The sequence below is a fragment of the Canis aureus genome, chromosome 26, assembly GCF_053574225.1.
Source record: "Canis aureus isolate CA01 chromosome 26, VMU_Caureus_v.1.0, whole genome shotgun sequence".
In the NCBI taxonomy this organism is placed as follows: Eukaryota; Metazoa; Chordata; class Mammalia; order Carnivora; family Canidae; genus Canis; species Canis aureus.
The window spans coordinates 15,914,895-15,931,252 of record NC_135636.1 but is presented as its reverse complement, the minus strand read 5'-3'; the positions used below and the strand labels follow the sequence as shown (position 1 = coordinate 15,931,252).

General features: G+C 39.0%; 1 protein-coding gene across 5 annotated transcripts in view; it reads left to right on the top strand.

The window, feature by feature from the left end:
• Positions 1-11,634, top strand: part of BTBD3 (BTB domain containing 3) — a 34,123-nt gene extending 22,489 nt beyond the window's left edge. For 4 of the 5 annotated variants that reach the window (XM_077872200.1, XM_077872202.1, XM_077872198.1 and 1 more), the window contains exons 2-5: positions 2,235-2,505; positions 3,007-3,097; positions 3,677-3,795; positions 7,152-11,634. In XM_077872200.1, coding sequence (XP_077728326.1) covers positions 2,363-2,505; positions 3,007-3,097; positions 3,677-3,795; positions 7,152-8,184 — 1,386 coding nt within the window. In that variant the 5' untranslated portion in view covers positions 2,235-2,362 and the 3' untranslated portion in view covers positions 8,185-11,634. Of the gene's footprint in view, positions 1-1,051; positions 1,912-2,234; positions 2,506-3,006; positions 3,098-3,676; positions 3,796-7,151 lie in introns of those variants that run through there. The other variant, XM_077872201.1, reaches the window with a different exon arrangement.
• Positions 11,635-16,358: the final 4,724 nt, after the last annotated feature.

The window sequence follows — 16,358 nt, the reverse complement described above, 5'->3', positions numbered from 1 at the left end:
TGGTCACTATCTCACCTGAAAGCCAGGTCTAATCCTGGTTAGAAGGACCTGCCTATGGTGGGGGCTTTCCAAGGAGTTGGTGTCAGGAAGCTCAGTAGCAGTTAAACAGAAGAAAAATCTTTTGGTTTTAACCATATCCTGGGTAGTTAGGTCAAATGGGAACAGATTTGTTTCTTCATACCTTTCACCACATGCTTTTAAAAACTAGTCTCTAGATCTCTCTCTGTGATGTGTGACTTGAAAGGGTGTGTGTGTGTAGGGGGGTGGGTAGCCCTGTGATTGGGAACACAGTAATTATAATAAGAGCACTCAGGGTCCATCTAAAATGGGGATGAATAGCCTTGTGGTAAAGACCATTGGTTCTCTTCTATACACAGTCTATCTTGTACTGGCTTTGCAGTTTTAAGAGTAATAATGATGACAATCAAGAGGATATTCCTTGGTTCAGTCTCATGATTTAGGGCCTCAGGGATTAAAAGTTTGGTTTCGGTTTGTTCTCTTGAGTAGATTATTAGTTACAATGACCATCATAGTGCATTCGTTCAGCCCTTACTCTGTCAGGGACTCATTATTCAGATGAATACTGTGCAACAAGCAGGGCCGTGGCCGAGAAGATTGAGCCAGGAGTGGGGGTTAGCAAATGGCTGCTGCACCTGGAACAGATGAGAGTAATCCAGATAGATGGGGTGGGATTAAATTTCCTCATTAGTCCCTCTTTAGAAATAAATATATGTGGAACCTGTAGCAGGGTTTGTTTTTTCTTGCTCAACAAAGCCAGAGATTGTTGTGGGATTCACATCCATGAAAACCACATATGTAGTAGTTTATATTCTTCTGATTCAAAGCAGAGAGAACCTGTTTGCATTTTAATTAGGCAGCATCAGAACATTTATCATTTTGAATAGCCTTTTTACTGGGTTTGTGTTAGAAGTTGTGGATTATATTCTTTCAATTTATTACAAGTTAAATAAAGCCATAACGTTGAGGCTGGATTTTGAGATCCTGCGCAGGGCCCATCTGATGTATTTTTAGTGAATTATAACCTTTAAATACTGATTAAAGGTTACAGATTTGTTTCATTTGAATCTTATTTTCATATCTAAAATTTGTCTGTTTCAACGTGCAGCTAAACCTAGTGGTATAATCTTAGTCAAATTTAAAAGTATTTTCTGATCTGGGACTCCTGTCAAAGATCAACATAGGAACTAGAAAATGTTAGGAGGTAAAATGAACACATGACCTCATCTCTCTTATTTTATACTAGACTATAACTTGCATTCAAAGAGACTGGAAAAAGAAAAACAACATTCCTTTCCATTAAGCTGTCATAAATGTGTTGTTGAGTATGGTTTTGCTATTAATAATCCCTTTTAGCTGGAAGAATGGAGGATTTTGTTTGAAGTATCTGAAACTAAATGCTGCTGGGATAAAGATTTTACTAGAAATACAGAGTAGTTACCAGTCCCTACCCTTTGTTAATTGATCCTGCCTGTTTAACTGGGGAAATAAAAATGTACATCTACTGCAGAGAAATCTGTGGGCACAAACTATTCCTCTCCTGTTTGCAGATGTATTTCATAGGTTGTTTTTCTTACCTAAATATACAATAATACAGGAGACAACAGAATGCAACTACTGTTCCTTTAATATCAGAGCTATGCACGTTACAATAGGTGTCACTGTTTTGCTTGGTCCAATCATGATTGGTGACTTCAGCTATTGGCTCCCAGCACTGGCTGTCTGACTCCATCTGCAGGGCTGTAATACCTACTCTCCTCCGATCCATTCACCATACAACTTCAGCCGGCTGAACAGACTCGCACGGCTCCAGCACATCTTGCTAACCTAATTCAGAAAACAAGTGCTACGTCTCTCTCTGCCTGTCATCTGTGCTCAGCGTAGCATTTTCAGGTGATCTAGGAAACTGGGTTATTTTTATGAGCACATAAGAGCAATAGGAATCATGATGGAGATGTATTTAGCAGACCCAGTACTGGATAAAACTTAAAGCCAGTTTCTATTGAACATAGTGAAAAGGTCACCTTGTCCGGCTGAGAGAAGAAGCAAAATAGCAGCTTGTTGGTTTCTGTTAACATCTTGGCTCATGCTAGCCTCTTTTCTTTGATGTTTGCACCAATTTGGGATATCTAGCTATAAAGAAAGACATACTGTACTCATGGTAGATGACAAGGAAAAGAACATGAAATGTCTCACCTTCTTCTTGATGCTTCCAGAGACGGTAAAGAATAGGTCCAAGAAAAGCTCGAAGACAAATACCAGCAGCAGCAACAGCGGCAGCAGCAGCAAGTTGCCCCCAGTTTGTTATGAAATAATTACCTTGAAGACTAAAAAGAAGAAGAAGATGGCTGCTGATATATTCCCTCGTAAAAAACCAGCCAACTCCAGCAGCACCACTGTCCAGCAGTACCACCAGCAGAATCTCAGTAATAACAACCTTATTCCGGCCCCAAACTGGCAGGGTCTTTATCCTACCATTCGAGAAAGGTAAGTGCCAGACCAGCATATTTACTTTAAAAGTTTTCCTGTGTTGGAAGTTTCTGCTTTTGCACAACCTGTAATGTATTTTAACATAAATCTGTGTTTCCTCTTTTCCCAGAAGCTTTATTGGTAATGGAAAACTGCCTTGTATCTTTTCCAAAACAGTACAGCTGTTTTCCTCTTAGATAAAAATGTTTCTGCAAGCTGTAACATTTAAGTGACAGGCTTGTGTCTACGGACCATGGAAGGTTTGAAGATAGAAACCTATTATTTGTCCTTAGTCTTATGAAAAGTTTGGATAACTTTTTGCCTTTTTTTTTTTAACTTTAGTTACTTCCCATGTGTTTGCAATGATTACAAACAGTTGTTTAGTGGAATCTGTATTTGTAGTTCTGCCCTGAAGTTACTAAACTTTGCTAAGCTTGTGAGTCTTGTGGGATTTGCATGTTGGGAGGGGGTATTAAAAATGCTGGCTGCTGTGAATTAATAAATTGCCTCTGTTTATAGAAATGCAGTGATGTTCAATAATGATTTGATGGCAGATGTACATTTTGTGGTTGGGCCACCAGGTGGGACTCAGCGGTTGCCAGGACACAAAGTAAGCAACAGCTGCATTACCGGTTTAGTCCTGAGATTTACAAAGAGGGACCCTCTCCTCTTCATAAGCCTGAAACTTGGTTGGGGTGGGCAGCTTGCTGATGGCAGGCAGTGCGTGTTTCGCCCATCACAGAGAAGGCATAGCCTCTCCAAAGGGTCTTTAGCCACGCTTAATTTTTTTTCTTTGTGTCTTTCTACCCTGCTTTACATCCCACACAAAAATATGCCCTCTTAACTCTCCAGTCATGGGAAGTTGTTGTGACAGGTTAGGAAAGTCATGTTTACTCTTCCCCTAGAAATTTGGTTAGATAAGCTTTTATTTTATTTATTTTGTAATGAGGGAACTTACACATTAATTCCTTAAAGCTTTGAGGTAATTAGCAGCATAAAGGCTGGCTTGCATGAACATCTATCTTCTGCTTTCACAGCAGGATACACATTAGACCTTGGCTTTGAAGAAAGAGCAGGTGTAGTTGCTTCATGTCCACTAAACCTGATTGCTTGGAGTTGTTTTTCTGGACTGATTTACTGAAAATGCTTTCAGTTTAGTGCATGAAATAAGATTTCCTTTTCTCCACAGTATGTTTTAGCTGTTGGGAGCTCTGTGTTCCATGCAATGTTTTACGGAGAACTTGCTGAGGACAAAGATGAAATCCGTATACCAGATGTCGAACCTGCTGCTTTTCTCGCTATGCTGAAGTAAGCATCGTTCATTTGCTTAGAAAGAGTTTGTTTATGCTGTGTTTGTACTCTGCTGGCTTCACAGTTAAATATAAGTTCTGTGTAACTGAAAGGGAGACTGATGAAGAAAGAGGGTGCTGCTTACCTTGTAAATGTTTTTGGAGAAAACTACTGTGCATCTTTTGGGACAAAAGCATGTGGAATGGTGCAGGCATTTGCAATGACACCTTGGCATGGGATTTGAGACCAAGTGGCACGTATAGTGATTTGATTTTTAACGACTTAAAATTAAAAATCACTTTGTCATGGAGGATTGTCTATTACAATCTCTCTGACAGCATTGTGTATGAAGTCTTTAAAGATATAAATTATATTTTGTTTCACAATTCCAGAAATTCTGCACTCCATTTAAGTACCATTAGTTAAGAGATTGCTGAATTTTCTAGGAATTATTGTTTCTTGTCAGCAGATATAAAACTTACTGTGTTAGGAATGCCTGGGCGGCTCAGAGGTTGAGAGTCTGCCTTTGGCCCAGGGCATGATCCTGGAGTCCTAGGATCGAGTCCCACATTGGGCTCCCTGCATGGAGCCTGCTTCTCCCTCTGCCTCTCTCTCTCTCTCTCTGTCTCTCATGAATAGATAAATAAAAAATCTTAAAAAAAAATTATTTAAAACTTACTGTGTTAAAATATCTGATCTTTGTATGTACATACATACCATACATACAGGTACTCTTACATAAAACCAGATACCATTTCTCAAAGATAAAGAAATATTTGATAGTAGAAGAAACATTTTTGAGAGATATGAATAGTTTTCTATAGTTTTATATGTATTTTTACAAGAAAATTTTAATTGGTAATATAAAAATATAAACATGTAAGATATATACTTAAAAAATATAATCAGCTTCTTTGATGTGCACTGGTGGTATTAGTGTGATAAGTAAGGTTTTATGATTTTTGTTAAATCCTTATTCTAGCACACCAAGTATATCAAGAGTTCAAGGTTATCTGCTGCTGTGGGCATTTTGGTTCCCTGGAATAAATGTGTTTGTTAAATTTTTCTGTGTCAACAAATTGGACGATAATCCCACAAATGCTTAAAATGTTGCAAGATATTTATTGTCTACTTCTACTGAGAAATAAGTACTCTAGTCAATTGTAGAACTTAAAAGTATTCAATTCTTTATTTATGTTGTAGTTTTGAAATCAGATTGCTTCTGACTGAAACTTCACAATGGGAAATAGGGAAATGAAAGATAAGTGAGCATGTGAAGTACCAAAAGGTAAACTAATCCACCACTTTTAAACAACCAACACTTAGTGACCTTTATAATCTTCTAGAGGTACATGTACAGAAACCAGTTTTACCTGAGGGTTTTGTTTTTTTTTTCCAGTCAAGTCAGCTTTGTATATTTGACATTGTCTCTTGCTGAGGAGAACGCTAACACTAGTTCAGCATTTTGACTGCACTGCAGTCCAGTAGAGTGTCCTGTTGTTTCAGCCAGAATAGATACATAATTAAGAAACACAAGTAAGAATTATAAAGTTACATTTCACTCAAGTCATTCTGTAGGCATTTTTTCTTACAAATACATTACCTAGAATATATCTCAATACAGCTTTTTAAAATGATACATACAGTGGTAAGAATCAGAAATGAAGTAAGGTGCCGTTTGCTGTTGGGCCATAGTTAGTACTGCACTGTTGCCATGGACAGTGGGGGCCAGGTTTTCCAGACCATGCATTGTATGGCTGAGTAGCCAGTATTCCTAGAAAGGGAGTTGTCAAGAAAAGGGGGAAGACTGCTCACTTGACAATCCGGGGTAAGAGGCACAACGTGCTGACCTTGTTCAGATTCTTCCCCAACATCCTGGTTCTCAGGTCAGAACATTACTGAGCTGCCGGTATGTTGTGAGTCTTGCCAGGTATATTATGGCTTAGCATATCAGAAGAGAAGAGCTTCTAGGGAGCAAAAATGGAAGTTTCATTTGTGATTGTGGATGTTTTTCTTATTGTCATCACTGTGGGATTTTTTACTTGTGCAGAAGCCATTGCTAATTTTTTGTCATATATGTTTTACTGTTTTAAAATGTAGAAATTAAAGGAAAACTTCACAGCAAGTAGCTAAACATCTTAGCATTAGCTAGAAAAATATAAAAATTAAGTATTAACAGCATGTATTTTTCACCCGTATGTAGTTCTCACTGACTCTCGTACTCAACCATACCAGTCTAAAAGAAGCAGATGATTTTTGTCTTTACATACCATTTTGGGAGGCTGCCACCATTCCCCCAAATCACAAGAAATGTTCTCTCATCCTGACATAGGGATACCTTACAGAATCATAAAAATAAGTGCATATTTAGGCTTTCTTGCTTTTTTGTCTTTTAATTAAATATATCCAGAAATAATAGTCTTTAATTCTGAAGGTAGAAGAAATGTGTGGAGAAGAAAGAGTTTAGAGTTTGAAGGAAAAAAAAAAGCCAGATACAAAGCCTATGTCGGATTGTTGAAATTCATATTTGATAATCTGTTGAACTTTAAAGCTACTTGAAAAATATCTTGCTTAATTTCAGGTTTTATTTTGTGTTAAGGAAAAATTCAAGTCCTGCCTAGTTAAAAGAATTAAGATGTAATCATTGCCAACATTATAGTATTAAAGGCATTTGTTTCTTTCTGAATGTACAGAGAAAATTTAAAAATAAAACTATGTATATCTGTGTATATATATCGAGAGAGAGAGCGCACTCTTCTAAAACATAAGATTATTCTTTAAAAAAAAAGATTTTACGTATTTGTTTGAAAGAGAGAGAGAGCATGAGGAAGGAGGGGGGTGGCAGTGGGAAGAAGCAGACTCTCCACAGAGCAGGGAGCCCAACAGGACATAGGCTCCAGGACACAGGGCTCAATCCCAGGCAGGACCTCTGGATCATGACCTAAGCCAAAGGCAGACACTTAACCAACTGAGCCACCAAGTACTCTGGAGATTATTTTTTGATTAAATATAAGATGGTGTATTTAACAGAAATTTTGCTATTTTTTGCTAATACTAACTTTGGTATATAGTTTTTTTTTCAAACAGCTCTAGTATTTTTTTTTTTTTTTTTTTGAGAAGACATTGAATGCAGGTTATAAAATAGAGGCTAGAATGGTAACAGAAAGTTAATATCTTTAGTTATACAAATTTACTGCTGAGTTGGAATATTAATAATTAATGAACATATTTCAGATGTTCCCTTAATCCCAATCATTTTTATAATAACTGTCACATAAGATGACTTTCTTGGAACTAACTTGAAAGTAGTTGCATCTTGTTGGACACATTCATTTTGTGAAAATTCCATTTACATGCTGTGTGCTCTCTTTCAGATATATCTATTGTGATGAAATTGACTTGGCTGCTGACACAGTGCTGGCCACTCTTTATGCTGCCAAAAAGTACATTGTCCCTCACCTCGCCCGAGCCTGCGTTAATTTCCTGGAGACCAGCCTGAGCGCCAAGAACGCCTGTGTACTCCTCTCCCAGAGCTGCCTGTTTGAGGAGCCAGACCTGACCCAGCGTTGCTGGGAGGTGATCGATGCCCAGGCTGAGTTAGCTCTCAAGTCTGAGGGATTCTGCGATATCGACTTCCAGACTCTAGAAAGTATCCTCCGCAGGGAAACTCTGAATGCCAAAGAAATTGTGGTTTTTGAGGCAGCTCTCAACTGGGCTGAAGTGGAATGCCAGCGACAAGATCTAGCTTTGAGCATTGAAAATAAACGCAAGGTCCTTGGAAAGGCACTTTACTTAATCCGCATACCCACAATGGCCCTGGATGATTTTGCAAATGGTGCTGCCCAGTCAGGAGTTTTAACTCTCAATGAGACCAATGACATTTTCCTCTGGTACACTGCAGCCAAAAAGCCCGAGTTGCAGTTTGTAAGTAAAGCCCGCAAGGGCCTCGTCCCCCAGCGCTGTCACCGTTTCCAATCATGTGCCTATCGTAGCAACCAGTGGCGTTACCGGGGCCGCTGTGACAGCATCCAGTTCGCAGTTGATAAGAGAGTGTTCATTGCTGGCTTTGGGCTGTATGGCTCCAGCTGTGGTTCTGCAGAGTATAGCGCCAAGATTGAACTCAAGCGGCAGGGCGTTGTTCTGGGGCAGAACTTGAGCAAGTACTTCTCAGATGGCTCCAGCAATACTTTCCCCGTGTGGTTTGAGTACCCAGTGCAGATTGAACCAGACACCTTCTACACAGCCAGCGTGATACTGGATGGAAATGAACTCAGCTACTTTGGACAAGAAGGCATGACGGAAGTTCAGTGTGGCAAGGTGACTGTCCAGTTTCAGTGCTCCTCAGATAGTACCAATGGCACTGGGGTGCAAGGAGGGCAGATCCCTGAACTCATATTCTATGCTTGAAAACACCTCCCAAAGCAGTGTGAGCTCTGAGGTGCGCATCTGGTTCCTACTTGCTTATACTTAGCTCATCTGCAGATCAGCGCAGGTAATTCGTAATGAATGAAGCTGTAGGCAGTTTCTTAATTTCTTTCAAACTTTTAATTATGTATAGGCAAAAATGCAGCATTCAGCTTTTAACTATATGCTTAAAAGAGCCAAGTTCTTATTTATTAAGGCTTTGTGGTTTTTAGAGTTGCATCTATACACCCGAGGAGAATTTGTGCTCTTTTCCAACTGCTCCATTGACCTCCCAGTTTTGTCTCTCTCAGAATTTCTGGGTCACCTTGAATTTCCTTTAGGGCTTTATTTTGACAATAGAAATAAATATTCTAAAATAATAATGAGTTATTTTTAAAGAGAACTCCCCCCCTTCCCCAAATTACATGTAAACCTCAGTGTACAATTTTGAAAGAAGCTTTGCTTCGTAATAAATAATAATTTAGAAATTAGACGATAGTTTTGTTTAGCTCTTGTTTCATTTTAAGTATTTTACTCTGGGCATTATTTTTTCTTAAATCCAAAATTCATAAGATTGTTAAATGTTAAACACTGCAAAGTATCAATGTAAAATAGGAAATTGGATGTTTGCTTAGGCCAGGACTTCTACTACAAGCAGGTTTTTATCCTTTTAGTTTAGAAGACAAACTATTGCAGTACAGACACTTCTTTTGGAACTAAATTACACATTTTTATTGTCATTGGGGAAAATCACAAGCCTATTAATTTAAACTAAAACAGCTTAGAAAGGAAACCTAAAGAAGTCCCATTCTACAAATAGTCTATTTGATGGCGTGATAGAACACACCATTTGAAAAAGCCAGTCTTCTCCCCACTTTGCTTCTGATCCCCACTATTTGCTTGTTTTTATAAGTCATACTGTATAGAATTCTTATGCCCTTTTTCCCATGAAAAGAGGACCAAACAATTCTTCAGATGTGTGGAGTAATAATTAGTTTTGTAGCACTACATGTTAATGTAATAAGATACTTTTATTCTTTGATTTTTCTTTTTTCTTTTTAATCCAAAATACACTTTACCTGATCTACTTTGACCACATACTATCTTCTTAGTTATAATTATGTCCTGTTCCTAGACTGCTAGAATTTGGTCTTTGGCTATCTTAAAGTGCCAATATATGCCTGCAGGGTTTTAAAAAAAAAGTCTGGAGCGATACATTTGATTGTAACTGATATTCACTGCATCAGCATCACATCCAGCCCTCTTATTTTTACACGGCTAATGTAAACAAAGGAGGGAAAAGCTCATCCAAAAATTCTCCTTCAGTGATGGCTTGTGATGGTTTAGTGCCTGTGACCCTGGTAGTGTCCAATGTGTTCACTGCCAGTTGAAGTATCCATGTCTTTCTGGGCAGCTTTTCTGCTCAGTGTGATCCTGAGATGGCTTCCCCCACCACCCAGAGTGTGGTCCCTGGCCGCCTCCTTCTCCTGCTCTGCGAGTCCCAAGCTGGCTTGTCTGGAGCCAGGGGTTAGTCCTGGGGTGGGTGGGTGGGTGTGTGCACGTCGTGGGCGTCCATGCACGTCCATGTGCATGCAAGTGTGTTTGCCGACTCAGGCATTGTCTCCTCCCTGCCTGGCCAGTATAAGAGGTCAGACAGAAATGGTCCCCATGCTGGCCCTAGCAAGGCCCCAGTAAGTGACTACCCTTATCTTATTCACTGTGCTTCTGGGCCACTTTTCCCCCCCAGTCGTGGGCTTTTTGCTTTTGGCCAGCTTCCCTGGTGGAGGAGAACACTGGATTATGGGAAATGTTTTAATCATGTTTGCCATTACCTATGCCTGTTAGCATAGGTGATCAAAAGCTGTTACTGGTGATTTTAGATGAGTACTCCCAGGACAACTTTCCAAAATTATCTAACAACTATTTCTTATTAGGAAGATGACAGATAGTAGTTTTGGCAAAGTATTTATGAAATAAAGGTGTGTTTTCAATTTAAAAATAGTTCTGTAAAGGATTTTGCTTTTAAATTATGATTAAACATTTCGGTAACTCATAGCTACCATGCAAATTGGTAGACTATATACCTGATTAGAAGGCACTCATTTTTAAGCCAGAGAAGAAGAAACCTGATTTAACACTAATGTCATCAGATCAGATTGTTGAGGTGGGTGTGATAACCTTAGATTAAAGATTGTTCATTTAGTAACGTTCACTGTCAGCACTCCTGTTAGCAAGATGCCCTCCATGTGGCTAGGGAACTGCTGGGTGAAAGCCGAGGGAGATCTTGTACACTGGGGGTATAAGAGCTTGATTTTATGTTAATTATTATTACCTAAAAAACAAAAGACAGATTCATCACCTAATTGGCTGGTGTTGAGAGCCATGAGTTAAATTTGAAAATTGTATTTAGAATAAGAAATTTTGTATTTTGAATCCTATTCTCCCTGTTGCATTTTCAACATGGAATGAAAGCTAATGTGCTTGCTTCATTTTCTTTGGTAATCTCGAATTTTGTAGCTTTTAAAACTAGAAAACCATTGTTCTGACAAGACAGGCAACTCTAGTGTAAAAACACATCTTTATTAAACAGAATACTCTGTAGATGCTTTTCCCAATGTATCTGGCAGTCTTTGTCGTTGTTCATACTGGGGATAAAGGGGAACTAGGCTAGCAGTTCTAATGTAACATTCTTTAAGCATATCTTAATATAGTATTTAAGTAAATGGTCTAATTTCTACATAATTATTGCACTGAACTGTCTTTTTTGTTTTTAAGGTGTTTAAATAAGCTCGGCTAATTCAAGACACTAGCCATTTGTGCAGAGTGCTTGAATTTAGTAGCTTACAGCATTATTTATGAAGGAAAAATATATAAATATGAAGTACCTCATGTTGAATGTTATTGTACTGTATTTTTAATGTAACAGTGCAGATCTTGTTAGACACATGAATGTGTATAATCATGTTAAATGCAAATAAAAATAAAATTGGTTCATAGATTTGTTTTCCTTAGCATTTTTGTAGGTCCCTTGAAACAGTAAAAAATCCATTCTGGCACTTTTGGTGCCACTACGTTTTGCAGAGATGGTTTTGCAGGAACATTTGTTTGCTAAGTATTCAGATATCTTTGATCCCTAAAGATGTAAAAATTTGAGGTAAAAGCATAAGAGAACAATGAATATGTTAATCAATCGCATTGTTCAAAGCCTGACTGTGAAGTTAATGAGAGGAAATGAATGGATGCATTTATATTCCCTATATGAAACTCGTGCTTTGCTGGCAGTCTGATGCTATAGTTGCTCACATGTCTGTGGATCTGACTGTATAAAGGGGTGTGGATACTGAATCACATCTAGCTTTAGATGTAACCAGTGCTGCTTGTTCCTGCTGTGTTATAATAGCTGGAGTGTCTGAATGAAAAAAAATAAATGTCATATGAGAATTTTGAATATAATTTTTATGTGCTCAACTAGTTTTCCATTTTATTTGCCCATATAAGTAATATATACACACGTGTACACATTTATACATAATTATATAATACACATACATATATTTTTTCTCTGCAGCTTTCTGTTGCTTTTATACTAGAGTTTATCGTGAAACCCTTTATATTTGTTTAATCCTTCATCTACTCAGGGTTCAGCTTCTACAGCAGCATACCTACTCAAAGGATTTTTGGAATTATTCCAGAGAATAAAGAAACTGAAAATATTCATTCTACTCAGCTTAATTACAGATACAACCTGAATTGCAAAGGTCTTTAATCCAGGAAGGTCAGCAGTTTTCTCTATTGCTGTTTAAACTTAATCCACATATGGTTGTTTTCAGTATCCCAAAACAATTGGAAATGATCCTCCCCCCTGTGTTGGCATCCAGGAGCAACATGTCACTGAAATTATACTTTCTTCCTTGTGGACTCTGTGGCTTGTCTACAAAAGCAATGAACTTAAACTTGGCAAAAAATTGAAAGGAGGAAAGTATTCCTGAGGAACTAAGTCATAAAACGTAGAGGCCAAAAGAAGTAAGTGGCCCTGAAAAATCTGTGGTTCCCCTAAGTGTTCGTTAGAGTCGGACTCTGGGTGCCTTTGAGATGTGTCCGTGGAAGTTGAATACACTTTTGATTTCTAATTAATACATTTCAACATCTTTTTTAATGAGCTTTTTATGTTTAGTGACCAACTGCTCCCTTTGCTCGACTCATGTTATTCTCCACTTCTTAAAATATATCATCTAACAAAACTAAAACGGGAAATTTTTCAAAAATAGAATTTCCTTACTTGTTTCTATAACCACTGTAAGTGTTGGTGAAAAGAGCTTCTCAGTTAAGATACTGTCCTGTTGGCGGGATGGAAGTATTTGTGAGGAAGAGTTGGAGGTGGTGGTTGACCCTGTCACACACCAAGCATAAGACACTAGCAGCATAGATGAGTCGCTGAAGAACCTTTGGGTACATTTCTAGCTTGGGCATCTCCCCTCTGCTGCCTCTTTTAAGCCTTTTTTGAAAAAGAGTGGCAGGGGAGTTGACTGTGCCAACCCTAACTACCCTTATGACCCTTGTTTTCTGTTTGCCTGTTCACTTAAATGTCCATTGGAGAGCAGTTTTGCTAGCAGATGCTATTTTGTACTCTACCATCTATAAAGTCCTTAACCTCAAGATAAAGAGTTAAAACACCTGCTCTTTACTTTGTCAAATCTGTACTTTAAACAGTTCTGTGTACTGGATGTGATTAAAGTTAACTATTCAACTACCAGCACTTAATACAAGTTTACCACAGCTGATTTCTCTTTTTTTTTAATATTTTTTTTTATTTTTTTTTTTGATTTCTCTTTAAGCTGGTTTTGGTAGTAACCAGTCTAACTGCTATGAAAGCTGTGTGTTAGACCTCAAGAATGTTGTCCCTTTTCCCTTCATGGAACAACAGTACAGAAAATTATTTAAAAATTAAGGCACACACAAAAAAATTAAGGCACATTTTTGTTTATGGCGTTGGTGAGCAGTTCGTATTTAACAGACTATGTCTTACATCAGTTTGTTTTAGAGGAGTGCAATTATACCTGAAAAAAAGTCAAAAAAGTCCTACTAGTAGCCTTAATTTTAGCATGAAGTGCTGCAAGAAAGCTTTACAAGCAGCAGATAGCTAGCACAGAGACTGTTGTGAGAAACCAAAGAAGCCATGAGATATTTTGATATGTAGCAGTCTTTACCATAGCTGTACAATTTGCATTTTCCTTCCTAAACTACTATATTCAAAAAATAGTCAAAAGAAAGAAGACAATTTAAGGAAAGCTGCAAATAGTCTTTCAGGGCTTGAAGCAGAGGGTAGCACCTTCTGCTGTACAGTAGAAGCATAAAAATGTACTTTTAAAAAAAAATGTACTTTTGAGGGATACTCGATTTCTGTGCTTAATCAGCTCTAAACTTGAAATTATTTCAGTGCCCCTTATAATAGTGCCAGAACAAACAGTACACCTGAGCCTTAACCAATTCAAAATTAAAGACGTATTCCAATTCTAAGAATGTTTGGAGGCATTGATGGACTACTCCCTGTTTCCTAGATAAAAAAGGTTTAATGGAGCAGCCCCGGTGGCTCAGTGGTTTAGCGCGCCGCCTACAGCCCGGGGCGTGATCCTGGAGACCCGGGATCGAGTCCCATGTGGGGCTCCCTGCATGGAGCCTGCTTCTCCCTCTGCCTGTGTCTCTGCCTCTCTCTCTCTCTCTCTCCCCTCTCTGTGTATTCTCATGAATGAATAAATAAAATCTTTAAAAAAAAAAAGGTTTAATGAATTCAAGGATTAACCCAGTGTTCATTCACTCACTGATCATTCATTGATCCTTTGCTTTATCCCAGTCAGTATGAGAAACCGTGGGAAGTCAGGGATCCAATACGACATGGTATGTGCTTTCAAAATGTCCAGGGCAGTGCTGCTCTGCCCTCAGCATGCAGAAGAATAATGAAATGCCAGGGTCCATGCCCAGAAATTCTGATTTAGTAGGTCTTAAGTGGGGCAGGAGAAACTGCACATCCCACGGGCTTCTATATGCTGCTGCTGCTGCTGCTGTCTACAGTTCACATTTTCAGGGGCCTGTACAGAATAGGAGAGAAATGTGTGGCTACTCCAGGAGCACTGCAAAGGGCAACCAGATCAGTGGAAGAAGTGATGATTGAGCTGGGTTTTGAAGGATGCATTAGAATTATCTAGTGAAGGTTGGAGGGAGCAGGGAAGAGTGAAGGGAATTCTAGATGAGAAACAGCAGGCAGGCAAACAGCTGAACGTGGCTCAAGCAACGGGACGTGGAGGAATGGGGCCACCTACTGTGTGCCAAGTATGGAGCCAGCTAATGAACTGGACCTGAACATGAAGCACATCCCATCATCTGCTAGGCTAAATTATCTGGCTTTTATCACAGAACAAAGCAGTGACATTAAAGAGATTTGAAATAGACCAGAAAACAGTTTTGTGTTTTAGAAACATCTTTCTTGAGCTCTGAGAAGTTATAAACTGGGTCAGACAGAAAACAGAAGTACTTAGGGCCGGGCTGTGAGTAATGCAAATGAAGACCAAAGGGGGGTAGGGGGGTATGGAAGGGAAAGAATGATGAAGATTCTAGAAACATGGAAGGGTGATTCCCCAGCATGCAGTGGTTGTAACATCCAGTTAAAAGAGGACTTGGTGGAGAAGGAATGAATGCCTTGCTTTATTACACTTATCCTAAAGGTAAGAAAAATTTGCTTTGTTGTTTTTTTTTTTTTCACTCTACCATCCTCTGTAGATAATTGGTTTATAGATACCCATCCTTGATTCTAGAATTCTTTTAGGAAGAAGGGAATAAACAGTCAACATGGTGTACTGGTTAATAACAGGGCTCTAGCTACATGTGACTCCAGGTAAGTCACTTAACCTCTCTGAACCTCAGTTTGCTCAAGAAAGATGGCAATAATAACAGTGTCTTTCTCCGAGGGTTATGATGATGATGAAAGAACTGAAGGTTTCTAAAATACAACAGTACCTGGCAAACAGGAAATGCCATGTAAGTAAGACAACATGGCAAAGGCCACAAATTAGACATACACGTTTTCCTCCTCTATGCCCTTATGAGAACGAGCTTGCTTATAGTTTACACATGCTTAACCAGTTGTCCATGCAGACAGTTAAAAAGCATCATTTTGTGGCTGTTCTCAGTCACTGGTCAATAGCTAAGGAGTTTATAGAGCCATGAAGAGCTGTATTGAGGACTTCTATTTTAACCAATTTTTCTTAGAAGTATTTCAATTTTGTCATGTGAGAGACAAATGATGTGGATGGATTCTAGCCACCTCTGGTAGGATTCCTCATTAAACTACTCTGACTGTAAGCAACAAACGTGTGAGACCCTTTGAAGACACTTTCCAAGAGGAGTCCATTTGCAGGTTCTTCTAGAGTCAAAAATAAACTCTTTATTCTTGGCTTAGAATCTTAGACAATTTTGGATATCACCCCTTCTCCAGATTTGGGAGGGATTAAAATCAGTTTTAGCATTGAAATTATCTGTTGTATGTCGAAAGCAGGTTTGACCTTTATTATGAGCGATGTGAACATCACAGGGGGGCAATCGAATGGCTAATTGTCTTTATTCAAGTAACACAGGTGTGCCAGAAGTACTGACAACTATGAGCTTGTGAGCTCTGCTCTTAGCTAGCATTTTATCTCCCTTCCATTGCCTTCCTTGCAGATGTCCTCCCATCCGCAGACTCACCTCCTGAGCCAGTGCTAGGGCCTCATTTGACCAGGGCCCTGACCTCAGCTAATTCCCGGATCCCTTGCTTAGGGCTGGATGCTCTGTTTTGCAAAATAAGCCTTTAGGAGCCTCACTATCCACAGAGTTTCTTATTCAGAGGCCAGTCACTTTTGTCTGAAGCTCAGGACAGGAGTGTGGGGACCCTGATGCACATGAAAGGTGGGGAATTCCTGGTATAGACAAGCCTCCTGGAACCTTTCCACTCACCCACATGGACATCTTGTTCAGCACCTTGCTCATTGCCAGGGATCCTGGAATCTAAACTCTCAAAAATCAGCCTTGTGCTTATGCCCTGAACCCATGAAGCTTGGAATGGCCCCAAGCAAAACCACAGGTCAGCGTTAGTGGATGAAATAAACCAGGGGAATTGGAAGACATACCTTCTGACTCCCTAATTT